Below are 16,796 nucleotides of genomic sequence, written 5' to 3' on the forward strand. Positions count from 1 at the left end.
TATCTCTCCAAATGTTTCTCAATAATGGAAGTCCAATCATTTATTAATAGAGACCCCTGCTAAACTTTAATAAAGCCGCAAATTCTTGAACAGCCATTTCAATTTGTCCTGACTAAGGATTTGTATCCACACATTCCAGGTCTCAGTTCAGGCTCTCCTTTAAAATTGTATCATTAAGTCTATCTTGCCTCGCCTTGTTCTTTCTGCCAAAATGTATCAGTTCACATTTCTCTGCATGTTCGCCACCCTGTTTGCTACATTTCTTTAATTTGAAAGTGTTGAAGTCACAAGCCCCAATGTCAAGATCATTAAAATACTTTTAAGACGAATGGCCCTAACCCAGAGAAATAAAGAAGTGAATGAAGAATTAACATACCTTGACAATTACATCTGAATTCTTTCTCGACTAATTTTGTGCCAATGATACATTTTCCCTTTCATTCAATACTACATACCCCCATACCCCAATTGTGTCAAGTTTATTGTTTAGTACTTTATCCAACAGATTTAAGGAAGATTCACTCAGCCATCAACTACACCATTAATTCTTCATTCACTCCATTCCATGGCAAGTCAACAGTCAATGTATCAGCCCAATAAATAATGTAATTGTGATTTAATAAGATATAAATGAATATATCCAGTATGGTTTATTACCTGAGTTTTTCCACCTGTACTTTCCTGTACAGCTGTGCGTGACAGAGCGGTACCCGCCAAAAAGCTTGAGAAGCAGCCGGCAAAAATGTTGGAAATTCCCAGAGCTATAAATTCCTGTAAAATGGAAGAAAAATACAAATGATAACATTAAAAAAAACAGTAAGCGCACAGCATTTCCCTTTGCTGTCCTATTTTGAATGGTGCAGAATATGTCCCGACATAGACAACATTATGCATACATAAAGTAAATGACTTTACACATTGCTTGGTTGCGCTTATGTTTGTAAACCACCTGTGGCATTATTCCAGCAGTGGAGATGGGCAGATAGGTTCTTGGTTCCTTTTTACCTCAGGAATGAAGAAAACCATATTGGATAGTTTTGAAAAATTTTCAGTGAAATCACAATGCACAATAAATCTAATCCATTTTGACCTGCAAGTTCGATAACATTATTTCATGCTGCTTCCTGGAATGCATAGTCATAGGTTCCATATCTGAGATTAACAAAATTTGGATGTGGTTTAGAAGTCAGGACAATTTTTTGGCTGCATCCCCCCCACCCAATAGGCTTCACAAACTGAGACAAGGACTGTAAACACAAACCTGTACTTCTTGACAACCAACATTCCTACACCAGTCAAATTGCAACCAGGTGAAGCTTTTATGTCGCACATGTTCTTCCTGCTTCTCAATTGGGCTCTCCATGCAAAAGGAAGCTACCTTTATGCCATGTAGACCATATTTCACAAGTTTACTTAAGATAATATTTCAGGTATAAGCAGTATAATTTATGCATGGTTCTAATGTTAACAATCTTATTAATGTGACAATGCACATTGCTGTTTAAATATGTATGCAGTGGCTATATAGTAGATATGATGTAAATCCATACCCACACCACGCAAAAAAGTAGCTGTTTGAAGGAGAATTTCACAGCCTTTTGTCCATTTACAGCCCAAAGATGAATGGTATTAAGATTGCCTTAGTTCCCACTTTGGTAGAATGTCAGGGCTTGTGATAACTGTTCTGCCACAATCATTTCACAGCTTGGATCTTTGCAGTGCAACATTGAATCAAGGACTGGACTCCTGTTTCTAAAAATCCTGTTTCCTCGCGATGATCCTGGCATACAATTGATTCAAGTCTGAATGCTATAATGGAGTACCAGGCACAGCAATGTCTGAGGAGTCCATATACACTTGCACCACCACAAAACAAAATTGGATCACGATTTTCTGTTTAATTTGAACAAAATGATAATAAACACCACTTTTTAAAGTACCATTGAGTTAATAGATTCATGTTTTATAGCATTTGAAAATTAAGAAAACTGTAGTTTCAGCCATTAACAGATGTTTTTTCCCCCAAATAATACATGCCACCGAAACTCCTATACTTATTTTTCAAGTTTAAAAGATACCAGAAATGAAACTGAATAGCAAACATGGGGATGTAAAACAGGCTGCAGTGGAATTCCTGCCTGGTCAGCCTCCTGCCCATAAGCAGAAAATTGAAAAGTGCTAACAAACAGGTATGCTTGTCACCCATTTCACAAGCCTGTTGATATTAATCTTCAATCAAGAAACCTTCAAACTTTTAATATCAGGTCATACATCTGAATTTTAATATCAGGTCATCATTGGATTGTGCACAATGTGCAAAATAATGTCACTCTAAATCTGTAGGTGCGCAAGTAATATTATGAAAATCAAACTGGTATCTTGCATCAGACACATATACAAGTTTCAAATGCAAGAACTTTCAATAACAGTCGGACCCTGGTGACTAATTTTGCATTGATTTATCAATGCAATACAACCACATACATCTATATACTAAAAGTCTTGTTTGTTTGTTCCTGAACTACAGCCAAAGCGATACACGATAGCGCGACAATTTTAGGCCCACCTTACTCGTCGTCCCTTTGGTGCTAATGAAAGAAGTTTCATTGAAATCGGTGTTATATTTTTTAAGTTATTCACATTTTTAAGTTTAAATCTATCTCCTAGGGAGGGAGGGAGGGAGGGAGGGAGGGGGGAGGAGGGAGGATAAGGGGGGTTGAGGGGGATGGATGGGGGAGAGGGGTGGAAAGGGGAAGGGGAGGGGAGGAGGAGAGGGTGCTACACTGATGCAGGAGAGGGATGGGCCCAAAGGGTCCACTTGGTCTAGTCTGTGATAAATATGCAAACTCAACCATTTTCACTCGACATGCAATTCCGCTTTCAGAGGTTCGACGCTATGTTCAAACCTTTTCTCACCTGGTTTCCATCAATTGGATAGTCGTGCTTGGTGCCGAACACTTTAGCTACAGAAACAGCCACAGCATATCCCACTATAGCAATAGAAAATGCTGATGTTCCCATTTGACTAAACAAGCTCACATCTGGAGGCTTTGGTGGCAAAAATCTGTATATGGGTGGAAATAAATATTTCTGAAATTATTCAGACAAAAATTAAATTCTCTATAATAGAGGATCCCACCAGAATCTTTAGAATTTAAGACAGTCAGGAAATTTAAAGAGGAAGCAGAAATCTTAATATGTCTTACCCTGTTGGAATGCTTTTGATAATACCCGCATTATATTTTTGTTCCAAATTAGCACCATATGAGATTCCTGTAGCTACAATAGTCTGAAATAAGAAACATATATATTTGAACATTAACCACGATTTATATATCATTATTCTTCCCTGCATATTCACCAATAAGTCCAATGAATGTCAATAACTCAAAATTGTGGTATTACCACACTCTCCATCCTTTTTCCTCGAACATTTTCAGAATTAAAACCATGTCCAGTATCATTTTCCAGCCACTTGATTACAGTCATTTATTTCTAAAATACTTGTTTGCTATGCTCCTACTTGCAAGTTATTTCACAGTTGCCCAGAGCTGGAAAGTCTGAGCCAGCTCTCATGCTAAGATTATATAAACCAGGTCTGATCCCAATGAGAAAATGCAAAGTTGCTCCCATGTCAGAGTGTAATGGTTTAAACCCAGTATCTAGCAATCAAAACCTAAACTGACATTTCAGTGCAATATTGAGTGATTGTAACACTGGGTATTCTTTGTGTGCAGAGGTACAGTGAATGCCCATGTGGCCTCTCAGATGAAAGTGAAAGATCCAACGAGACTATGCGAAGCAGAGCAAATCACTTGTGGTTCCCTGGCCAATACTTGCTCCTCAATCAACATTACAAATATTTACACACTGTTGTTTTTGAAAGCTTGTTGTGCACAACTGCCTGGTGCATTTAAGACTTAATAATGATGGCTTAACATCATCGGATACAGTGCTTCCAGTTATCCAACATCTCAAGTACAAACATAAATACATCTCACTTTCATTTCTAATTAGAATCCACGTACTTGCCGCCCAGACACAGTGAAGAACACTAGCTCATTCCCTCATAAATTCTCAATAATTAAGTTTAAAAGGTTCCCTCATCTTGAGGGGTTAACCCATTTTCTTTCCTCCGAAAATGGACTCCCTTTCATTTTTCACATTGCATATAACCACACATAAGCCTTTTACGTCAGATTCCTAATGGGGCATAAAGGCAGATTACAAGTGTTGCAAAGCATGCACTCTCAGAGGGCAGCACAATGGTGCAGTGGTAGAGTTGCTGCCTTAGAGTGCCAGAGACCCAGGTTCGATCCTGACTATGGATGCTGTCTGTGTGGAGTTTGTACGTTCCCCCGTGATCTTGGCCAAGCCATGCTTGAATCCAATCTAGCAAGTCATTGTGGACCCATGCCTCTTAATCTTCTGGATCAGCCTACCAAGAGGGATCTTGCCCAAATGGACTTTAGTTAGACAATTGACAAAATGCACTGCCCCACCCTCAATCATTTGCAGCACCTCCTCTGAAAACTCAATCAGGTTATTAAGACATGACCCATTTAGGGGCGAGCACGGTGGCGCAGCAGTAGAGTTGCTGCCGTACAGCACTTGCAGTACCGTCGACCCAGGTTCGATCCCGATTATGGGTGCTGCCTGTACGGAGTTTGGACGTTCTCCCTGTAACCGCATGGGTTTTCTCCAAGATCTTCAGTTTCCTCCCACACTCCAAAGGCGTACAGGTTTGTAGGTTAATTGGCTTGATATAAATGTAAATTGTCCCTAGTGTGTGTAGGGTAGTGTTAATGTGCGGGGATCGCTGGTCGGTGCGGACTCAGTGGGCTGAAGATGCTGCATCTCTAAACTAAAACTAAAACCATCCCCCTAATATCCCTAAAATTCCTCTGCAATAGCTTTCCTACCAATGATGTAAGGCATTGCTAATGATTTATTATGTCCTGGATTATCCCTATTGCCATCTTTAAACAAAGGATTAATAGTTACTCTCCAGTCCTCTTGGGCCTCACCAATGGTCAGAGAGGATACAAAGATCTATCCACAAAATGCTGGAGTAACTCAGCAGGTCAGGCAGCATCTCGGGAGAGAAGAATTGTGACCCAATCCTTCTCTCCCGAGATGCTGCCTGACCTGCTGAGTTACTCCAGCATTTTGTGACCCATTCCTTCTCTCCCGAGATGCTGCCTGACCTGCTGAGTTACTCCATCATTTTGTGACCCATTCCTTCTCTCCCGAGATGCTGCCTGACCTGCTGAGTTACTCCAGCATTTTGTGAATAAATCGATTTGTACCAGCATCTGCAGTTATTTTCTTATTGATCTCCTTACAGGAGTATTCCATAGGGCCTCAAATACCATTTGGAGAGCTAGGAATTTCTTCCTAACATTCTGAAAATGAACATAATTTAAGGAGATTGTCATTACATTTGAGGAACATTGCTGCTCATGAATGAGATGCTGGATTCCCTGTATGGGTGCTTGCAATTCAAATTATTTCATTGTCCAAGAGTTGGATATCCTGTGATTGTGAAGGATCGTATATAAATTCTCACTTACCTTTCCTTGATTTAGATAAAGGGTTTGAATTGATGGTTACAGGCAAATAATGTCTGCCCGTGTAACAGTTAAACCCTCTATTTATCTAATCCAAGGAATTACAATTAAAACACAAAGTACTTGTGCTATAATTCCAGGATAGGCTCTCAACTAAGGAAACCAAGCTCAAAGTATTATCTAACTATCTAACTAAATATACCAACTTACAATAAATAACTGTGTGCCAAAAACATATTAACTAGCTCTTTAAAAAAACTAATCCAGTAGATGCAAGTATATCATTGGGGTTATCAAGTAAGGAAAAATAAATCCCCCTTGCAGAACCAATTGGGAAAATCTTTCAGCCAGAAAAGAAAAAGTGTGAACAGCAACTTTTAAACAACAAATCATTGAATGAGCAGGTGTCCTTGTGGTAGAATCCATCATGCAAAGGATAAATGGAAAGGATTGGCATAATCTCAGGGAGTGCAAATTGGTGCCTGAAGAACATTGAGATAATCTGTTAATAAAACAGATATTTCTACCCTTAATATAGGTTAATGGTGCCTGTAAGGCTAAACTGGATTGGTCTAAGCTCTCAGATGAGGATGTGATGTTATACTATGGGAGAACTGATGTTCTTCTAAGTAATGTATATCTACCCAGAGATGCGATTATGTGTACTGATGTGAATTGTAATAACAGCGCTCACTGTAAGGACCTCTGTGCTATGTATAATTGTATTGTGGGTGCTGTGTATGAAGCTAGTAGGCCATGCTTTACTCACTCTGATAAAAGACACAGCATTAAGCCAGGGTGGAATAAACATGTGGCTGCTCATCATGCTGAAGCTAAGGATGCCTTTAAGGCTTGGGTCCTGGCAGGTAGGCCCAGAGAGGGGCCTGTCCTGGATCACAAAAAGCTTAGTAATGCTCGGTATAAATATGCAGTTCGTTATATCAGCAAACACGAACAATTAATGAGAGCAGACTCTATGGCTGATAAGCTCCTTGGTAACGATGTTACTGGCTTCTGGAAGGAGGTGAGAGCTCTGAACAGAGGCAGTACATCGTTGCCATGTACCATAGAAGGAGTCTCAGGAGCCGACAACATAGCTGATTTGTGGAGGCAACATTACTCTGAGCTATTCAATTGTATTAAAAGTGATCCCTACAAAGTGGGCAACATTGCCAACAGTGACAAAGTGGGAATCACAGCCAATAAGGTCTATCAAGCAATCACACAGCTAGCTGATAACAAAGCTAGCGGCTTAGATCAGATCACTGCAGAGCACCTCAAACTTGCAAGCTCGAGGGTTGCTGTCCTTCTTGCAATCTGTTTTACTGGCCTTATGAATCATGGTCTGTTACCAGACTCCATGTTGTCCGTTACTCTGGTGCCTGTCATCAAGGACAAAGCGGGCAAGGTGGGGAGCTTGGATAATTACAGACCGATTGCTCTAGCCAGTGTGTTATCCAAAGTCCTGGAAAGAATTTTATTAGATAGATTATGTTTTTATTTGGGTACTACAGACAACCAGTTTGGCTTCAAGGCTAAGCATGGTACTGATTTATGTATCTATGCCCTGAAGGAAATGGTTGAAATGTATAGAAGGCAGAATTCCTCTGTGTTAATTGGTTTTATTGATGCCTCTAAAGCTTTTGATCGAGTCAACCATCATAAGCTGTTCCAAAAACTGAGTCAAAGAGGAGTGCCTAACAGTATAATTAGGGTCCTGGCATATTGGTACGCCAACCAGAGCATGCAGGTCAAATGGGGTAATGCAGTCTCTGTAACATTTGGTGTTGGTAATGGGGTTCGCCAGGGGGGGCTACTCTCACCAGCCCTCTTTAATATGTACATGAATGATTTATCTGAACAGCTTAGAGGCTGTAAAACAGGATGTATGATTGGTAACACCCTGGTAAACCATCTTATGTATGCTGATGATCTGGCGGTTTTTTCTCCTAGCAGTGCTGGGTTTCAGCAGATGTTGAATATATGCTCTGAGTATGGTGTCCAATTTGACGTGAAATACAATGCTAAAAAGAGCGTTGTCATGATTTGTAAAGTAAAAGGGGACAAAGATCTAGTCTTCCCATCATTTTACCTGTCTGGGCAGGTTCTATCTGTCTGCTGTAAAGCTAAGTATCTGGGACATGTCATCACAGATCAAATGTCTGATGATGAGGACATGTATAGACAGCGCCGCATGTTGTATGCACAAGCTAACATGTTGGTTAGGAAATTCCACTGGTGCTCAGGAAATGTCAAGATAAACCTGTTTAGAGCGTACTGTATGTACTCCTCTTTACACTGCTCCTTTGTGGATAAAGTTTAATAAGTTAAGCATCCATAAACTTAAGGTTGCCTATAATGACTGCATGCGCATATTGCTTAGAAAGCCAAGGTGGTGCAGTGCAAGTGAACTGTTTTGTAGTGCAGGAGTCAATACGTTTCATGCCCTGTTGAGGAATCTCATGTTTAAATTTATATGCCGATTGAATGGTTCTCAGAATTCCATCATTGTGCTGCTGGTAAATCCTGGTTTCAGTGCCGTGAGATACCTGTCACCTATGTGGAAACATTGGTATTGTTGCCTTTTCTAATTTAATTTAATTTTATATGTATATACTGTGTACTGTATGTGTATTCTAATGGACCATGAGTCTGCTTAATAAAATTTTAATAATAATAATATAGTAAATTGAACCAGAGTCATTCTAAACCAGATTCAATGGTTATGTCTTGACCAAGACATAGGAGACTGCAGATACTGGAATTGTGGGCAAAAACCTGGATTGATTTGGAAAATAGCACGAGTTGATAATAAATAATTGATGCTAGTGTTATCTGGATGAAGGAAAGTGAAAGTCAGGTACAATTCCTGTTCTTGACCCTGATCCAAGGGCCAAAAGGTAAACATCTGATCACTGGATTACCTAAATAAACACTAAAGTTGAAGAGTCCCCAGGCACTGTGCATGGTGCCAGTAAATGCTGGAGGGAAGGGTATAAACAAGGAGACAGGGAAGGGAGATGAAAACCAAGGGAAGGAGAGGATGGAGGATGAATGCTCCATCACTTACTTACCACAATGACTTCAATCGGAATAGGGACTTTAATTTTATCTTTGAAACGAACGTTAATTTCCTTCACAGCGACACAAACAACAAAGGTGATCAAACCAGCAACGAAGTCTGCAATATTGGTTTGCCGAATGTTACGAAATATGTCAATAAGAGTCTGAAAAATAAAATGAATAAAAGCTAGAGCAAATGCTACATCTCAACAAGAATAGCAGTCTAGACTCCAGTTGGTTACTGGGTTTCCATAGGGGATTCCAAGCAATGTTTGAAGGGCAGAAATGTGTACTACTAAAGTTTTGGCCAAACATTTTCTCCCAGATCATCAAAACAAAGATGCAAATATGACAGGGAGGTAGAGACCAGATATTTATCAAGCCTACCTTCAACACCACGGCTGAACAATATGTCCATCACTCTCATGTAAAGCTCATGGCAAGGGATGAAAACAAATATTTAGGCCAATCAACAACAACAAAAATTCTAATTTAACCTTCTTGAATAATGAGCTAACAGTTCATCTCATTTTCTGTCCAAGAAGTCTTGTCACGTGCATCCAAAGCAATTTGTTGTAATGTGGAAAAGACATGATTTTTTTTCAATACAACCCACCTGGTATATCCAGGGCTGATGTTGGTTATCATGGCTGATGGCGTGCCAACTGTTATTGCCAATGCAAAATTCATAAATGATAGTGGTCAGCAGAAACTGCTCGCCACTGAACAAACAGGACAGGCAGTGGAGAAAGCTAGTAAAGCCTAACATTAGTGGTAGAGAAGATTTAGGAAAGATTCTGAGGAAGACGAAAATATTCACTTAGAATGATAGGGACCATATAGAAGCAGCGAACTTGACTTTGTCAAGGGCAGACCATGTCTGACCAATTTAATGGAATTCTTTGAAGAGGTAACCAAGTGCATCAACAAGGGCAGTGCAGTAGATGGTATATACATTGACAGAAACCCATATAGGACAGGTTCAAAAGATTAGGGCCTATGGGAGCCAGGGCAAATTGGTAAATACGGCCCAAAATTGGTTTGCAATAGGAGGCAGTAGGTGATTGTAGCAACTTCTGTAGTTGTACAGGGCCCTAGTGAGACCATACCCGGAATATTGTGTGCAGTTTTGATCTCCAAATTTGAGGAAGGACATTCTTGCTATTGAGGGAGTGCAGCGTAGGTTCACTAGGTTAATTCCCGGAATGGCGGGGCTGTCGTACGTTGAAAGACTGGAGCGACTGGGCTTGTATACACTGGAATTTAGAAGGATGAGAGGAGATCTTATTGAAACAAATAAAATTATTAAGGGATTGGACACGCTGGAGGCAGGAAACATGTTCCCAATGTTGGGGGAGTCCAGAACCAGGGGCCACAGTTTAAGAATAAGGGGTAGGCCATTTAGAACGGACATGAGGAAAAACTTTTTCACTCAGAGAGTTATAAATCTGTGGAATTCTCTGCCTCAGAAGGCAGTGGAGGCCAATTCTCTGGATGCTTTCAAGCGAGAGTTAGATAGAGCTCTTAATTATAGCAGAGTCAGGGGGTATGGGGAGAAGGCTGGAACAGGGTACTGATTGTGGATGATCAGCTGTGATCACATTGAATGACGGTGCTGGCTCGAAGGGCCAAATGCCCTACTCCTGCACCTATTGTCTATTGTCTAACAATGTCACAAGTTATCCAGATAACGTGTCTTGATATATATAAACTATGTTACATAAAATATACTGTTCAGAAGAGTATAAAAAAAATACTCACATATATGACGGAAAGGATACCTATGTAACTCTGTGTTGGCACACTTAAAGCTATTTTCAGTTGGGAGACAAAGACATGAAAGGCCGCTGCTGTTGTAAATCCTCCCACGAGTGGAACGGAGAGGTACCGAACAATGAACCCCACTTGCAGAACCCCAAGTGCAAGCTAGAATTTGAAGAAAACAACTGTTATCACCAAGAGTAATTTAAATAACATGTGGAAGTTGTTGAAGATTAGTCTCATCAACAATTAATAATGTACTACCTGTATAATGCCAGCAAGGACTGTGACTGTAGATGCAATGACTACTCTCTGGGCATCCCTGGCAGAAATATTCACAACTGTTTCATTACTGCATTCTGTCATGTTGCATGAAATCAGGAATTGTTCATCTGGTGCCAATGATAGAATCAAAGACCCTATCATCAAGCTGGTAATTGGAAAAGGACCTATGCGAAGAAAATGTACGTGTCAAGATTAGAAGCTTTCAATCAGGATACTCCCACAATAAGGAAACATTCCCTTTCATCTTTATAACCTTCTCATTCCTCCTTGAAGCAAAGATGTCATGCACATTCAAGCATCACATATTCCATGTGCTCTCTGGTACAAGAGGCTTCACTATTTAATACCCACACAAATACTAACACATCAGTTTCCAATATTACACCATTTCCAGGCAATATACATAGATTTTAGCACAATTCAAAATAAATAGACTTTGCTAAAGCAACTCTCAGAGAAGGTATTAAAACTGACCAATTTCCATGACTGAATTCCATATAACACAGAAAATTTAAAATAAAATGCTTCTATTCCGATAAATGTAGTTGTAGTATTTCCTACAAAAGCTCTGGAAAGGAGAAAATATTAAGTGTACAGGAAGGAACTGCAGATGCTGGTTTAAACCGAGGATAAACACAAAATGCTGGAGTAACTCAGCAGGACAGGCATCATCTCTGGAGAGAAGGAATGGGTAATGTTTCGGGTCGAGACTCCTTCTTCAGACTACAAGTTTGAAGAAGGGTCTCGACCCGATTCTCTCCAGAGATGCTGCCTGTCCCGCTGAGTTACTCCAGCTTTTTGAGTTTATCTATAGAGAAAATATATTTGGCATCCATTGGTTTGAAAAACAGGATAATGTAATTCAACCCTTTGAGTTTGTTCAGACATCCCATAGTTCCCATGATCCTAAGAATCCAAAGACCTAATAATCTGCCTTTAATATACAGATGCCTAAACATCACGACTCTCTGTTGTAGTAAAATCCAAAGATTCACAAGTTGACAAGATTTCTTGTCCAAAGTGATTGCTCATTCGAGGATTCTGATTTTCCCAGTTCTACAGTCTACAACCAGGAGAAACATCCTTCCAGGATCTTCTCTTTACAGAACTTTCACAATCCTACATGCTTTATCAAGATTACTTATTTTGTGAATTTTATGGCATGTGGTGTCATTTTGTTCCGTCTCCTCAAATGAAATATAATGTTCCTGGGTAAAATTCGTAGCCCTCAGTATAATTAGTGTGGTCAGAGGATATACCTCCAGTCAAAACCAACCTAGAATGCAAAGGCAATCCAGTTAGACCTCCTTCAAAAAACCCTGCCAGTTATTTCCTTTAAGATACTTTGCCAGCTCCCTTATGAATACTATAATTGATTCTACCTGCTCTAGTACACTGATAATACATTCCAGACCAACAAGTTACCGTGACAAGAACACTATTTCATGTCATATTTGGTATTTTTGGCTACTCCATCTCATTTCATCCTTTATCCTCTATTTTGCGACCATCTTGCCAATCAGAATCATTTATTTCTATTTACTTTCCAAACCTTTCATGACAATAAACATCTCTTTTAGGCCCCATCTCTATGATGACCCCATCCACACAAGACCCTCATTCTTGGAATCAATTTGGCAAATCTCTTCTGTACTCCCTCTAAAGTTTTCATACCGTTTCTAATGTGTGGTACCCAGAACTACACACAATATTCCACTTTTGGCCAAAACTGAAGTTCATAAGGGTTTATCATGACTTACATGCCCTTGAACAACGCTCCTATATTCACAAAACCCAGGATCACATTTACTTTCTTAAGATAGACACACAATGCTGGCCAGGCAGCATCTCTGGATAGAAGGAATGGGTGATGTTTCGGGTTGAGACCTTTCTTCAGACTGAAAGTAAAGGGAGAGGGAGACACAGAGATATGGAGGGGTAAGGTGTGAAAACGAGAATAAAGGGGACGAAGCTCAAGGAAGAACAAAGGTAGAATAAGCCATTGTTAGCTCGGAGGAAAGTGGCAACGAGGCATACAAAGATAAAATTGAATCAGAAGGACAGTGAGACTGGTCGGAGAACCAGGATGGGGGAGCGATGGAGAGAGCGAAAGCAAGGGTTACTTGAAGTTAGAGAAGTCAATATCCATACCACTGGGTTGTAAGCTGCCCAAGCTATCTTGAACTTTCCTAAGCATGTTCACAACCTGCTCACTGATTTTACCAAAACATACACATACATTTGCCAGATTTCTCCCTGCTTCTTTTTAAGCTGTCTCCTCTTACTTATTGCCTCTTCTCTTTCTTTCTACGAAATGCAACAGCTCACATTTATAAGCCAGTGACTTCATCTGTTATCTATCTGCTCATTCCATCGGCCCTGGGTATAGACTTGAGGAACTTTCAGAACCTCAAAAAAAGAAATAAAGTGCTGAAGTAACTCAGCAGGTCAGGCAGCATCTGTGGAGAATATGGATAGGTTGGGTCGGAACCTTCTGCCCTGGCTATAATCTCTTTGATGTTAATTAATATTCTCCTCATAACTCATTGCATCTCCAACTATTGTGTCAGGAGCAAATTATGAAATTATGCATTGTAGAACTATTATTGACAATCCAGTGTCAAGCCCGAGGGAACTCTGCTGTATACTGATATCCAATTCAAAAGGCTTCCTTCTAATGCTTTAGGCAATTTTATACCTAAAATAGTTCACAGCACTCCACAAACAAATTCATTAAAGCCAATGCAAAAATGTTAATGACAAATGTTCTCATTCTCCAATTTTTCCTAGAATTTGATTTGTATTTGTTCACTGAGCTTCTAATATAAACAAGGATATTCCAGTGCCTCTGAACATCAGGGGTTCCTAGGACTCACTGGATTAAGTGTTTATTCTACCAAAAAAAAAATTACATTTCCTATTTAAGTTGTTGGCTGTGTCCAATGAATTTACACATTTCGAATCTGTTGGTCTCATAAACTCAAGGTTCAGACACCTGTCACAATGCTGCGAGTTCACCATACTACTTATTCTCTGCCTACTCTCATCTTAAGTAGCAGGCTTATATTTGCTACCTTTCTTTCCTTGGCATCCATATCTGGGAAATCAAATGCAGCCCCATTTACCTTCCCTGTAGCCAAACATTCAAAATCATGAAGAACAGAGTAGGACGATCCATGGGATTTGCCAGCTTTTAACTCCATTCATTTCTCCTGTTCTGCTCCTTTGCTAATACACCTTTTTCTTACTGTTTATTCTCAATAGATCCTTAATTCTACACTATTTATGGAATATTATTTGCATTCTCAGTCTTAACTTAAAGCATTTGTACATTTTCTGCCACTTTCAGGTTTAACTTCTCCTGTACATGTGCACAAGAACTGCTTATTCTAATTAATCCTTTTCTTTTTGCATGCTTTTACAGCTCATGTTCAATTTCTCCCTCTTCTACCTTCTTTATTTTCCCTCCCCACCCAATTTGTTGTTGATCATTTAGTGAATTCTAAAATTCTCCCCATCCTCAGACTTGGTCCTGTTTCTGACAACAAATCCACAAATTACTACAACATTCAAATTTCCTCATTAGCTGCAGATGGATCAGTTTTCCCATAAACTTTGATCCTTAAAAGGAATGTACATTAATTTTAAAATTACTTTTATATATTTGCTATTATTCAGCTGGCTGCATGTTTTAATCTTTTGCCAACCTTAGTCTATTGCTCCTCATATTTACAAAGCTGATTGTTCAGAATTAAGATTCTAACTTTGAATGCAACTAAATTATTGAAACCCACCATAAAATTCTAATCACATAATCATTCCTCTCCAGATTCCTTCATAAAAAGGTTATTAATTAACCTTGTCTCACATTCTAAAATTTCATGATGTACAGTCTGTTCCCATGTTGATTTCTCAACATTCTGATATAGAAAACCCTTTTTAAGGTAGTCTGCGAAATCTTCAATATTATAACTGCCAACTTGGTCTATTCAATCTACATCAAAAATCCTTGTGATTACTGAATTATCTTTGTTAAATGGAGCACTTAATTCCTCGTTTATACTGGCCAACGCAACAGTAAATGTTGGGAAGCTATTAATTTTATCACAAATGTTATTTTCCGCAGCTGAGATTTCTCAGCAGCACCCAAATTGCATTCTTGAGATAAATCACAAAATAATTAATATAGCAAGACGTTCGTACTTGCAGGGAATATCTGTTGTACAAAGTAGGCAGATTGTGATGTTAGTCAGATAGTATTTTTATAAGATTGTATACACGATGAGAAGGATAGTGCATCTGCATAAGCAGGATATTACCAAGAGTCAAGAGTGTTTTATTGTCATATGTCCCAGATAGAACAATTAAATTCTTACTTGCTGCAGCACAACAGAATATGTAAACATAGTACACTGTAAATAATGATAATAATAATAATAGTCTATTGTAGTTCAGAGCTTATTTGAGGTTGTGGTGTTTAATAGCCTGATGGCTGTAGGGAAGAAGCTGTTCCTGAACCTGGACAGTTACAGTTTTCAGGCTCCTGTACCTTATTTCCCGATGGCTGTGGTGAAATGAGTGTGTGGCCAGGATGGTTTGGGTCTCTGATGTTGCTGGCTGCCTTTTTGAGGCAGCGACTCCGATAAATCCCTTCGATGGTGGGGAGGTCAGAGCCGGTGACGGACTGGGCAGTGTTCACAACTTTTTGCAGTCTTTTCCGCTCCTGAATGTTCAAGTTGCCGAACCAGGCCGTGATGCAACCAGTCAATATGCTCTCTACTGTACACCTGTAGAAGTTCAAGAGAATCCTCTTTAACATACCGAATCTCCTTAATCTTTTCAGGAAGTAGAGGCATTGATGTGCTTTATTTATAATTGCATCAGTATGCTGGGTCCAGGAAAGATCTTCGGAAATATGCATGCCAAGGAATTTGAAGTTTTTGACTCTCTCCACCATCATCCCGTTGATATAAACAGGATTGTAGGTCCTCATCCTTCCTCTTCTAAAGTCCACAATTAGTTCATTGGTTTTCATGATATTGAGAGCCAGGTTGTTGTGCTGGCACCATTTGGTCAATCGCTCGATCTCACTTCTATACTCTGAGTCATCTGTAATTCGTCCGACAACGGTGGTGTCATCAGCGAACTTGAAGATGGAGTTCGCACTGTGTCCAGCTGCGCAGTCATGAGTGAGTAGAGCAGGGGGCTGAGCACGCAGCCTTGAGGTGCTCCTGTACTGATTGTTAATGTGGAAGACATGTTTCTGCCAATTCGAACAGACTGTGGTCGGTGGATGAGGAAGTCGAGGATCCAGTTGCAGAGGGTTGTGCAGAGACCCAGTTCCATGAGCTTGGTAACCAGCTTGGAGGGAAGATGGTATTAAACCCTGAGCTATAGTCTATAAACAGCAGCCTGATGCAAGTGGTTTTATTGTCCAAGTGGTCCAGTGCAGAATGGAGAGCCAGTGAGATTGCATCCTCTATTGACCTGTTGTGGCGGTAGGCAAACCGTAATCGGCTGAGATTCTTGTTGAGGTAGGAGTTGATATCCGCCATAATCAACCTCTCTAAGCACTTCATCACCACAGATGTTAGTGCCACCGGTCGATAGTCGCTGAGGCACATCACCTTACTCTTCTTGGGCACCGGTACTATTGATGCCCTCTTAAAGCAGATGGGAACCTCAGACCTCAGTAGTGAGAGGTTGAAAATGTCCGCATAAACCCCAGCCAATTGGTCTGCACAGGTTTTGAGAACTCGACCGGGTATACCATCAGGTTCTGGCGCTTTCTGAGAGTTCACCCCCCTGAATAAGTGTGAGGTTATTCACTTTGGAAGTAAGAATAGAAAGGCAGATTATTATCTGAATGGCGTCAAGTTAGGAGGAGGGGGAGTTCAACGAGATCTGGGAGTCCTAGTGCATCAGTCAATGAAAGGAAGCATGCAGGTACAGCAGGCAGTGAAGAAAGCCAATGGAATGTTGGCCTTCATAACAAGAGGAGTTGAGTATAGGAGCAAAGAGGTCCTTCTACAGTTGTACCGGGCCCTGGTGAGACCGCACCTGGAGTACTGTGTGCAGTTTTGGTCTCCAAATTTGAGGAAGGATATTCTTGCTATG

The 16,796-nt window shown here is 40.1% G+C and overlaps 1 protein-coding gene across 4 annotated transcripts in view; it reads right to left on the reverse strand.

Annotated features, from left to right (window-relative positions):
• The window catches only part of slc26a4 (solute carrier family 26 member 4), a 55,238-nt gene that overhangs the window by 22,078 nt on the left and 16,364 nt on the right, over positions 1 to 16,796 (reverse strand). For all 4 annotated transcript variants that reach the window (XM_078419826.1, XM_078419825.1, XM_078419824.1 and 1 more), the window contains 6 exons: positions 10,659 to 10,843; positions 10,395 to 10,559; positions 8,645 to 8,797; positions 3,207 to 3,289; positions 2,917 to 3,064; positions 658 to 771 (listed from right to left, as the gene is read on the reverse strand). In XM_078419826.1, the coding sequence (XP_078275952.1) occupies positions 658 to 771; positions 2,917 to 3,064; positions 3,207 to 3,289; positions 8,645 to 8,797; positions 10,395 to 10,559; positions 10,659 to 10,843 (848 nt within the window). The remainder of the gene's footprint in view (positions 1 to 657; positions 772 to 2,916; positions 3,065 to 3,206; positions 3,290 to 8,644; positions 8,798 to 10,394; positions 10,560 to 10,658; positions 10,844 to 16,796) is intronic.

This window comes from Rhinoraja longicauda, chromosome 23, assembly GCF_053455715.1.
Source record: "Rhinoraja longicauda isolate Sanriku21f chromosome 23, sRhiLon1.1, whole genome shotgun sequence".
Taxonomy (NCBI): domain Eukaryota; kingdom Metazoa; phylum Chordata; class Chondrichthyes; order Rajiformes; family Arhynchobatidae; genus Rhinoraja; species Rhinoraja longicauda.